Source organism: Mytilus galloprovincialis, chromosome 7, assembly GCF_965363235.1.
Source record: "Mytilus galloprovincialis chromosome 7, xbMytGall1.hap1.1, whole genome shotgun sequence".
Classification (NCBI taxonomy): domain Eukaryota; kingdom Metazoa; phylum Mollusca; class Bivalvia; order Mytilida; family Mytilidae; genus Mytilus; species Mytilus galloprovincialis.
This window is the reverse complement of record NC_134844.1, coordinates 55,975,368-55,987,865: the sequence shown is the minus strand read 5'-3', so window position 1 is coordinate 55,987,865 and position 12,498 is coordinate 55,975,368. Positions and strand designations below refer to the sequence as shown.

The following is a 12,498-nucleotide window of genomic DNA, read 5'->3' as shown; positions in this document are numbered from 1 at the left end:
GAATTACAGGCTTCTGACATAGGACATACACATATGTAATGTGATTAGATATTTAAGAGACAGTATGTAGGACCGTGAATGTGTATAATGTTGCAGGATTTCTATTTATTGATAATAAAATCAATATTTCAACCGTTAAAACAATATTTAAGTATCTAGTATCAGTGTTGAATTGGTTACTTTTTACAATAGGTTTAGGTAAAGGATCGATAAGTTTACACTGAGTGTATCTTAATCTACGTGCTCGATAAACATCACAGTGAAAATAACATAAAAAAGAAGATGTGGTATGATTGCCAATGAGACAATTATCCACAAAAGACCAAAATGACACAAACATTAACAACTATAGGTAGCCGTACGGCCTTCAACAATGAGCAAAGCCCATACCGAATAGTCAGCTATAAAAGGCCCCGATAAGACAATGTAAAACAATTCAAACGAGAAAACTAACGGCCTTATTTATGTAAAAAAAAAAAATGAACGAAAAACAAATATGTAACACATAAACAAACGATAACCACTGAATTACAGGCTCCTGACTTGGGACAGGGACATACATACATAATGTGGCGGGGTTAAACATGTTAGCGGGATCCCAACCCTTCCCCTAACCTGGGACAGTGGTATAACAGTACAACATAAGAACGAACTATAAAAATCAGTTGAAAAAGGCTTAACTCATCAGATAGACAAAAATACAAGTGGACGTGGCCGGGTACTTATACATCCCGACACAAAAAGACACAATGAACAGATCTGAGAGTACTATTTCAACAGCTAAACCTTTATACATGGTTTCTATGGAAGATTTAGTAAAGTAATCTGTGACAACAAAATTCTTAACTTAATAATCAACCCGTCAAATAAAGATTACATTAAAAAATGGCTCTCTAAATATATACAAAAGTTCAATAAAGGATAAAAAACTTTATTCACATAGTTTTTACACTGACCCCCACCCCCTCTTACCTTAATTTGGAAAAAATGATTGACCTATATACATGAAGATATATATAAAAATCAATGTCAGATAACCACATCTTGCAGCAGTTCAACCCCCCACCTCCAAACTATTCGAATTAAGTTTTTTTTTTTTTTTTTTTTTTTTATCTTACATTGATTTTGATGTCATCCCTTAACGAGAATGGCTATATAAACAGTTGCCTTTCCCTCGACAGGATCCGGAAATTCAGAGGTTGTCGTTTGATATTTCTGTACCTATTTTTCTTTATTTTTTATATACATAAATCGGGCAGTTAGTTTTCTCAATTGATTTGTTTTTCTTTTGTCATTTCAAGGCTTTTTATACATTGCGATGAGGTATGGGATTTGCTCATTGTTAAAGGTCATATGGTTACCTTCAGTTGAAAACTTTAATTTCATTTGGTCTATAATGTGGAAAGCTGACTTAGTGACACTCATACCATAACTTCTAATTTTCATATTGTTGACACGATATAATTTCACAGTGCAATGTTGAAAGCTTACACAAAGTCTTTGAATAATTTACCAGTCAAAGTTGCATGCCACCTCTTTGATTCTCTCATAAAACCAATAATGATATACAACTCTGAAGTTACATATTTAGACACATATATATCTCTTTTTAGAGCAAAAAATAGAGCTTTAAATTCTGGAAAAGAAGTAGATATTTTAAGTTTTGCAGAAAAAAGTCCAATTGAAAAATTACACTTGCATTTTTGTAAATTTTTACTGAGAACTAGAAAGAATGCATCTAATCTTGCAACTAGAGCTGAATTGGGGAGACTTCCTATTATAATAGAATTTAATATTAAAACACAAACTTTATTATATTTAAAGAGATTTGAATGCTGTAAGTTAAATCCTCTTTTGAAAGAAGCTTACACGCTTGGTAAAAACTTAGACTCAGAAGGAGTATACTCCTGGTTTACATATGTAAAAAATATTTTAAGTGAACTTAATTTAGATATAGCACAAATTCAACAAAATACTAGTTCAGACAAAAAAATAAATAATTCATTTAAAGTTTATATAAAAACAAGCTCTAAAAACTACTTTGAAAATTTGATACATGATAAGATGCAAAACATTGATGAAAAAAAGTAAACTTTATTTATATAAGAATCTTGAACAGAATTTACGTTTTGAAGACTATTTAAGAACATCAAACTTTACTTATAGAAAATTAATAACAAAACTAAGAATTAGTGACCATAATTTAAATATAGAAAAAGGCAGACATACTAATATTCCTAGAGAGCAGAGATTATGCCTTAAATGTAAAACATTAGAAAACGAAAAACATTTGATATTAGATTGTAAATTAAATATGGAACTAAGAAATTTTTTTTTTTAACAATTTGGATTTTAATTTTTCTGTTAAAGATTTATCTGATAAAGAAAAGTTGATTTTTATACTCAATCCATCAACACCATAAATTCTTTATTTAAAGAGGGTAACTCAATTAGAAAATTCAATTAGAAAATCACAAGTAAATAAATTGGGGTCCTACATCAAAAGGTCATTAGAATTGAGGACAGGGGACACTGGAATATTTACTGTAAATGAATGATTGTGTGTATATATATATATGTGAAATATAGTTATATTGTTTATTATTTTGTATGTCACAAACTTAATGTTTAAAGTTTACATGGCAATAAATATTTGAATTTGAATTTGAATTTGAATGATGACACTACGACATTAACGTTATCGTCTTGAAAACTCGTAAGATTCATTTATGTATCATCCATTTTTTTTTAATTTAGCAAATTGAATTATGTTAACCCTCAGCCTAAAACAAATATTTCATTATCCTTACATATAAACGCTATATGATTTGCTCATTGTTAAAGGTATGACGATGACCAATAGTTTCTTACTTTCTACGTCATTTGGTATGGCGAAGAATTGTTTCATTGGCAATTATCCCGCATCTCAAAATTCATAAAAGATAAAACCAGACAAGTAGTAACTGATATTTGGTTTACTCAAAAAGTAAAAGAATGAAAAGTTCTGAAATAGAAGAAACAAGTATAACCAATCGAGAATTAGATTATTAATAAAAGAGACATAAAAAGGTGATGGGATATACGACGATAAAGCATGATCTACTATAGGACCGAAAACAAATTAAGAGGTCGAAACACGATCTACGACGACAGACATGTGTCTATTTATCGTACATGTACACTTTACAAAGCTAAACATAAATTTAATTCTTCAAAAAGCGACAATAAATTTCAGAGACCTGCACTGAACCCAATAACATGCCTAAAGTACAAAACGAGTAAGATTGAACTTAGTTTACAGCCAATGATGATATACATGTACATGTACGTGACACCGGCAGTTCAACACAGTGATGGTTGGACTGACCTATATGAAAATAAGGAGATGTGGTATGATTACCAATGAGACAACTATGAAGTACATGTTTATAGTTTCGTTTTTTCTCTTTCAAACAGTTAGAAACAGATACAGCTCTTGATAAGAGGACGGATGTAGAACTGGTAGGAATGTCCATAAACGTCGACAAGCACAACATAAGTTTCATAATAAAACTTCATCTAATGTTTCAAAAATCAATTTTTAAATTAAAAGTATCAAAATTAAATAACAAACGAATATTTCCAAACGTTCCTTCACTTTAATACATTTAATCGTTTTTGTTTTTTATTTGTTTTTATGTTGTTTTTTTTAAATCATTTATTTCCTTTGTAAGAGTTGTATATATTAGCCCATGGTTTCAAGTCCAATCCAGGAAACGTATTACATGGTTTGCGTTCTTTCCTGGAAAAATAATAAGAAAGAAGTAAGACATACGTTTAATGTATAATATTGATCTGTAAATTATAAATATGATTGTTTTATATATGATTACATATACAACTCATAACGATGTTATTATTGCTCAATATGAATACTCAAGTTTAATATAACCAAAAACCGACCCGTTCTTAAGCATTTTAAATTATACTTTTCATCACGTTTTAACAACGACAATCAATGTATAACACTTGTTTGTGCTTTTGATGTTACATTTTGTTAACAAAAACATTTGCAAGTACAACAAAATACTAACGAGTACTACGAAAGAAATCGGAAGTTTAGTTTACGATCATCATACTATGTATATCACTTTTAAAAGTGGAAAAGAATATACTAAAGCACATCCAAACTCTTTAGTCAATTTCAAACAAACATACACATTGCAAAAAAATGAAAAAAAGTAAACGTTGGGCAAATATGGTATGGCTAAATTACATTAATTATAGTTTTCCAACAATCATCTACTGAAGAGACATAAAAAAGATCCCCAAAAAATATCAAAATAAAACAATACCATTAAATAAACAAAGAAAAATGCAGTATAAGTTGTCTAATCAGGAATATTATTCACACAAGTCTTACCCTGCTAATGGAGTATCAAATGAACTCTCGGGCATTGTATTAACGTCCATAGTTCTACAGTACAGCGCCGACAAGGTCTGCTTCTTAATCTGCTGTAATTGGGCTGAAAACATAAATCTCTGTGTGTATCCGTAGTTATATGTGCGCACACGCGCAATTATTATACATAACCGTTGAAATTTTTTTTGAAAATACAGATTCAAAAGTAAATTTGGCTTACTACCAAAAAGTTTTAGAAACGACTTTGAGGAACATCTAATTCTATAAACAAAGGACTGTATTGACGTTAAGAGGACATGCAGAAATAGCATAATGTACACAGTGACCGTTTTATTTAGAGCAGGAGCATAAGGCATACATGTATAATTTTTTTTTATCCCCGTTCCCTCTTTCCTCCTTTTCTCTTTACACGATTGTTGCTACCACTTGTTGATGAGATTTATTCATTTTGTTTTGATCTTAAGATCATCAGAAAAGTTTAAACAAAAAACTAGTAGATCATATTCAGTCTTTTGGTAATTTATGTATCAGTGTATTTTCGCTTACTTTTCTTTTGTTAACTATTTGACATTCGAGTCAGACTACTTTTAGACTGAGTTTTACTGTACGTATAGCGATGTGTTTCTTTATTCTGCATTAGCTAGAGATATAGGATGCGGGATGATATCTCACAAAACATGTTTAACCCCTCCGCATTTTTGCACCTGTCCCATGTCAGGAGCCTCTGGCCTTTGTTAGCCTTGTACGTTTTTTTAGTTTTAGTTCATTTATATGTTTTGGAGTTTAGTATGACGTCCATTTCAACAGAACTAGTACACAGTTTTTTTAGAGGACAGCTGAGGCCCAACTCTTGGTGGCGAATTTTCTCGATGCGTTGATTACCATGCAATTGGAGGCCTTAGGCTGTTACCTTTTCATTGGTCGAATTGTTTTCTCTTTGACATATTCCCTATTTCCATTCTCAATTTTATATCATCAGATTATCAGCATGAATTACAGAAAATTCAGTACTCTTCTGACAATTTGCTCGCAGACTATTTAGATAATTTAGTTTGATTTTAATTTGTACAGCCTAACAACAGTAAACATTTCAGAAGCTATATTAAAGCACTATGGGTAATCTCATTGTTCGTAAAACAATATAAAAAAAGCGTTATATCTTTGGTTATATCTTTGGTTGAATTTGCAGTGTTTAGAACGTTTTGTACCAATCACAACGTGTTTGTGTACGCTGTTGTATATTTTACCCAGAATGCGTTAGATTCTAGAACGGTTACAATTATTGAACAGTCAGAACAATAGTCAACAATTAAAAATGAACATTGATTGTTACAAAAGTATCAAATTAAGAGTATATACAATTTGATGTTTACCCACCTGCCGAGAATCTTGTTGGATAGAAATTATTTTCGTAAAAAAATCTATCGCCGGTTTTGAACAACATGAACTGGAATCCAATCAAACACCTGAATGTCGGACCTACTAGCGCCCCTGGTGCTATTTTCTCTGTCAGACCTCCAGCAAACAAGTCAATATCATCTGGACTCCTATAAATAAAAAGTCAGTAGATTATGACTAATTAATCAGCGACTCTCCATGAATAAACCAAATAATATCTAGAACCCAGTACACAAAATACATTAATTTAGTATAAATTTATTTCCTTACAACATGTGAAAAAAATGAGAATATCTTAATATTTTCACAAATATATATCCAAATCGGAGGACTGGCGTTCTTTAAACTAAAAAATAATTATTACCTGTAAACGGATTTCAAAGCTTTTGCTGACAAAGAGTCATGATCGGTCAATCCATTATAATTTGTTCCAAAATGTTGAGCGGCATGTAGTCCACAGAACTGTCGCCACCTATTGTATGCGGGTATTCCGTGGTCCCTACCTCGCTGAATGTTCAGTGCAGAGAGATCAAAACCGTTCTTCGGCATTGTTTGGAAAAGTCTATTTCTCACAGCTGGTGTCAAAAACCGGTCGGATTTACTTTTGAATTGTGTTGTCATCCATCTTGAAATTGCGTCTGGACCAAACTTATCATCAAAATTCCTTATTAAACGTGTACTGAAAAAATGATCTTCCATTGGTTCTTTGTCACGTGGAGTAAAATCCTCATTGTATGATTCAACTAAGGATCCCACAAGAGAATGTCCGAATCGATAGGCTGCAGCTCCAAATGAATTCCGAGTAGCAGCATTAACAGAGGGATTATACTGTGTATTAAACCCACTTGGAGTACTCCGAAGTCCAAATATGTCCATTCCCTCATCTCCAAGTATAACTGGCAAATACTCAGTATATATAATATGTTGATATACTCCTGTAAGGATCTTTTTTGCCTCTTGATACAGTTGTTCTCCGTCTGAATATCCTAATGACCTCAATCTTTCAACTATATTGTTATGCTCGCGTAGGAATATGATATGGATGACAGTTAACATAGGGACTTCAGCGGGTCTGTTATCTCCTACAAGAAAAAATATGTCTTATAAAAATAGAAGCTAGTTCTCTTCCTTGGAACATACATTGTACGCAGGTATCCGAATCACCCTTATTGATTCAACAAAACATATAAAGGACAGAGATCCAGTGTAAATATACAAAAATACAAAACAACAATTATGAGTTCATAACGCATGAGCCTGCTAAATAGTCGTTTTTGTTGTTGTTAATGTTTGCCATAACGCTTTTATTTTATTTTTTCCAGTAGTTTGCATTAAAACGGACTCATTGTGTTTACCCGAGGACGCGTTTGTTACAAATGCCGTGATTACAACTTCATCCTCTTCCCTCGAATGTGACACAACGCCATTTCTATTTTTATGAGCAAAACGACATGCGCTTGCACTGAGGACAATAGTTGGCCATGTCTTTTACGTATAACCCGCGACCTGGTAGGGCTGGAATGTCCATTTGCTATCTTACACCTCTTCTTCACTGTATGTACAGTAGATTTTCGCTACTTGCGCAAGTAGAAACAAGTGCGAATATAGAGAGTTGGGAATAAAATTTTCATAACGTTATAACATCAAATGTATTTGAAAAATGCAAAATTATTTCGTTGCGAAGTGGGCTAAAAAGCACTAAATGCGAAATGAATATCATCCACGTTTTACAGTATACAGGCTCATAAATTTCCAAATTCTAGAATTTGTTAGGTTGTATAGGATACTAAAAATAGTGAGAATCGTAAATTGTTGTTTCTATAATTATAGAGTATCTATTCTGGAATCTTTAAGCCGGAGTTACTGGTTTCGGTTGAAAACTTTAATAGTGTCTCTTGTAGCTTTTCTACACATACTATATTGTTACATGCACTTGGAGGCTTGTGTGATTAATCGGTCTATTGTCTATTGTTGAAGATCTTTCGACGGGGAGATATTATTAGTTATATCATGGAAGTATTATATTGACAGGAACTCCAACGAAAAATTAGCACATTCCCATCGCACTGATTTCTTTAAGAAAATAAAAGGTTCCGCCTCAGTTTGTCAAGTACGTGATAACTCCTTTGTGGGGTATCTGTGATGCCGCCTTCGCCTGTTCTGTTAACTGAAGCTGGTCTTATCACGTGATTTGGTCGATTGTCTTATCTACCTACCAATGTAAATAAACACGGAAACTCCCGTGGTTATTTGTGAATCGCCACATGAATAACAACACCTGCTTCCATTCAATAAATGAAGAACAAAGCTGAAAAGATCGAAAAAAATCGGTCCATATTTAACAGAATGACATAAGAAAATTAACTGCATTCGGAAAGAGGGCAAGCTTAATTTTAGTTTTGTTGAGTATGTTTTAATCATTGGAACTTTGAAATCGGGAAATATCCGATTATGAAAATTACTTGATTCTGAAGTAGAGTGTTTGCAGAAAATAATGTGATGCGCGTGTAGTGTGCCAGATGGTGCCGGATAACTCAAATTTTAAGTTAAAGATTGTAAACTTTTATCGAGTGTAACACAAATATTTATGGTTTTCTCTATCGTAAAATATTAAAATATCGTAAAATGTTATTAACTTATTTATCAAATATGTTTTAAAGACTAAAAGAGGTTAATAATTACATGCATGTGATGACCTCTACATAGCAATATCAGGTTACGAGACATGCAGATGAATTGTTACACCTTTTATAATAATTCCAAAGTTGTAAACAACCTTAAAGATTCAACCTAGTCCGAGATTACTCTGACGTCTGACAGATTTATTTTTAAGGATGGCTTCAAATATTTCTGGATGCATTTAAAGAATGATCACCATGATGGGCCCTAAGCATTTTATTTTTTTTTTATCATGGAAACCAAATTAGAATTTATTTATGTGTTTAAAAGCTTAACAACTACACCGTATGCTAAACAATTTATGTTTTTGTTTCTTGTTTAATTGCATGAAATATTTGCCATTGGACTTTCAGTACACAATTAATCAAAATATTTGATATTTTTTCAAATCAAAGCTCTTTAACCCCGTCCCCCCGGCCAACTTTTGGATTAAATTTTTGTTGGAAATTCTTTCATTAAACACTTCATTAAAATATTTGTCAAAGTTAGCAGTAAAACGCGATAATAATTACTGATAAAAAAGATTCGTTTACTTTACATGAGAATTTTATGATTTTCAAGCCTAACTTGTATATAACAGTTACGCGTGTTTAGCCAACGGCCCTCTCAGAAATAAAAATCCTACTATTTTAAAATTGATTGGTAACTTAAACTGAAATGTTTATGGCTTGTGAGTATTTTTACTCTTCAGTTTTTTTTTATTTTTTATTAAACAGTCGCGAAGATCTCGTTTCTTTTCTATTTATTTGTTTTTAAGCAGCAAAACCCGTAAGAACTGACATATTTGTCATTCACATGGTCGGTAAATGTCATTTCCTTGACAATTAAGTACACATCCGGTTATTTCGGTATGTTCCGTAATTACGATCATTCACGAGGTTTCAAAAATTTGATCGGAACCCATGCATCCACAAGACATGTCGAGTTAATTAACAAATACTTAACGATTTCGCGGCATCGCACTATAAACGTTTGAAGTCCGCTTGTTGGAGTTCCTGTCAATATAATACTTCCATGGTTATATAGTGTGCTATTATGGGGTCAGTAAATTCGAAAAGAGGTGATAGAAAATTTTCACTGTTTCCACGCGGTTGTTTTCAACCAATCATATTACTAGAAATGTATAGGAGGTAAGACAAATGCCGATAACTTAAATAAATTTAACTTTTGATATGACCTGGGGTGGTGTTCTCGAAGCTATCTTAGGGTTAGGACGTGTCCTAAGTCTATCTTATGACAAGTCTTTGTCCTAAGTCGTGTTCTCAAAGCTCTCTTAACTTATGATATATCTCATTTTTTGTCCTAACTTTAAGTCACCCAATAAGGTAACTCAAGCCCTTTCCGTGTCCGATTTTCTCCCATACCTGGTTAATGTAGCCTTCGTAGATCAGCGGAATATAACGACTGAGTTATTCGGGTTACCAATAAGGTGGCTTAAGATCATCCTATCTTCATTCTAGCATAATAAAGTTTGGATTTAGCTTTTTGCTCATTATTTTACGTGAAAATGAACATGAAATGAAACGCATCATCGGTTATTAACTCGTATATAAAGAAATTGTGCATGATTTTAAACTTTGAACTTCCTGTTTCACGATACGATTACAATACAAGTGTAATTCTCATTTCAAAACAAATTGTTTTCCAGTTTAAATTACAATCCCTTTTGATATAATTACATTGGTAATTATGCATTTAATTCTATACATGTTATTATAAAATTCGTAAACAATTTTATTAAATAATTTCGTCATGAATAAATGTTTTATCAAAAAATTACTTTAACGATTTAAAATTTCGACTTAGGATATGTTTAGGACGTCCTAACATAAGATTCGTCTGAGATAGCTTCGAGACACAACTTAAGAGTGTCCTAAACTGGTCCTAAGTCCATCCTAAAATTGGTCTAAGATGTGTCTTAGGGCGAATCTTAGGATACTTTCGAGAACACCACCCCTGAACTTTAGGTGAGGCTCTATATTTTGATTTGTGTAGACGGTGTACTAGTAGTTTCTTAATGTGTGTTTAGTCACGTGCTGCTTGAATTATGTGTAAAGAATAACGAAAACTTAATCGTCCTAACCATACAATGCATGTAGTAGTATAACATTCTTCAATCAAATCGAGTGACGTGTAATTTTTCACTTCCCGAATTTTTTACAGATTTTAAAAGATACAGAAATGCTTATCAAGCTCATAATATTCAATGATGGTACACTTTGGTATATTAGTTCTTACCAGATTTAAAACACGTCTCTCCATTCAAACATTCAGTTCCTGGGGGTCCATCAGGAAGAATTCTGTTTAATCCCTCCAAAAGTCGTCCTAAATAATCAATTATTTATATAGATATTGATAGCTAAGCAAGCGCAGTTATTGTATCAAAATGTATTAGTAATCAACGTCTCTGACAATGACATTATAAAAAGTTTTTGCAACACTTTTCTTTATTCCTTGAATTGAATTTGATGAAATGATGAATGTTGTTTTTATATGATATATAAGTTAAACAAAAATATTTGTTTATATTACCGGTATAATATAGATACAAAATAATTAAGAATTGAATGCTTCTTTTTGTAACTTCATTGAGGTGTAAAAGCGTTGAACGTAGTACATTTTGTATGAAGCGCAGAAGGTCTTCATTCTAAAAATGTGCGCATGATCAACGCTTTAACAACCCTATGAAATTACAAAAAGAAGCATTCAATACTTAAAATTACACTTTTTAGCTAGTATCATGAAAACACGATTTTTATCAAGTTTTTATTTAATTCACCTGTGCACTTTATTGTGGGACCTCGTGTCTCATGAATGATACATTTTATTGTGTAATGCAATTGATTAAGGAATAACGCGAGATGTGCAGTTAGCCAATCTGAATAACGTATTATAATGAATCGTATATCTAATGTAATTATAACTTCACACAGGACACCATAAAAGAAATGTCGATTCAAATAAATTTCAATGAAAATCAAGTTTTTGAAACATTTTGTTGTGTAAAACAGTAAAAGAAAGAAAAAAAAAAAACGTATTATTTAACTTTTTTCGTACGATTTAGGAGGTCAATATTAAAGTCGTATTTATCGAGGTCATAGACCGAGCAATGCGACATAAAGTTGACTAGATTTACACATCTCCATATGCTTATTTTTTTAAAAGTAAGCCAGTTGGTTGTCAGACAGCTATTTCGCGCTGGTACGCCGTTTATAATCATAATCAATTAATCAAACAAACAATGAATTCTGTATCGATCTTATAAATAAGTTAAATAAGTTAATTTAAAAAGCTACTTGATTCATACATTTCAGATTAGCTAATGGAAAGAATGAAAGGAATCTCTTAAATTCCTCAAACATGTATAATAATAATCTATACTATTAAACGAGAAGACCTCATTTTTGGTGTCGCTTCTCTTCTTTCCACAATAAATTAATCAACACGCCTCTGTGTCCTATAGGTACAGTGCATAGTCGCATTTGTCATCCATTCATATGATTATTCAGATTGAGTTATTTTAGGAGAAAAACGAGAAAAAAGGCATCCGGGTATTGTCCCGTCATTGTACGAAATTTTAAGTCAGATTAGACTTCCGGTTTGCGTTTTTCTGTACACTTTGAACATACATATACTAGTCTACGAATAAAGTGTATTTTCAGAATTTTATCTGCTATCATTTTCAAGTTTACTATCCACGGCAGTCACAGAGTTTATTAAATAGAGAGGGTCTGTATACTATATCAATGATCACCATGGATCGATTAGTAAACGTAGAATTGAAAGTAACTACGCTTTATTTATATAGTAATGAATGTTCATAATATACAGATAAGCGCTAAAATTATTCATGTGAACTTTTGATACTTTTTCTGAAATTCTCCAGTCATTAAATCTTTTACAAAATTCATTGATTACAAAAAAAAAAGAAGATGTGGTATGATTGCCATGTTGAGACAACTCTCCACAAGAGACCAAAATGACACAGAAATTAACAATTATAGGTTACCGTACGGCCT

The 12,498-nt window shown here is 32.1% G+C and overlaps 1 protein-coding gene across 1 annotated transcript in view; it reads right to left on the bottom strand.

The window, feature by feature from the left end:
• Positions 1-3,637: 3,637 nt before the first annotated feature.
• Positions 3,638-12,498, bottom strand: part of LOC143083327 (peroxidase-like protein) — a 36,803-nt gene continuing 27,942 nt past the window's right edge. Inside the window, exons 8-12 of the mRNA XM_076259589.1 lie at positions 10,718-10,804; positions 6,165-6,882; positions 5,780-5,949; positions 4,403-4,505; positions 3,638-3,781 (exon numbers count right to left, since the gene is read on the bottom strand). Of these exons, the coding sequence (XP_076115704.1) occupies positions 3,694-3,781; positions 4,403-4,505; positions 5,780-5,949; positions 6,165-6,882; positions 10,718-10,804 (1,166 nt within the window). The 3' untranslated portion in view covers positions 3,638-3,693. The remainder of the gene's footprint in view (positions 3,782-4,402; positions 4,506-5,779; positions 5,950-6,164; positions 6,883-10,717; positions 10,805-12,498) is intronic.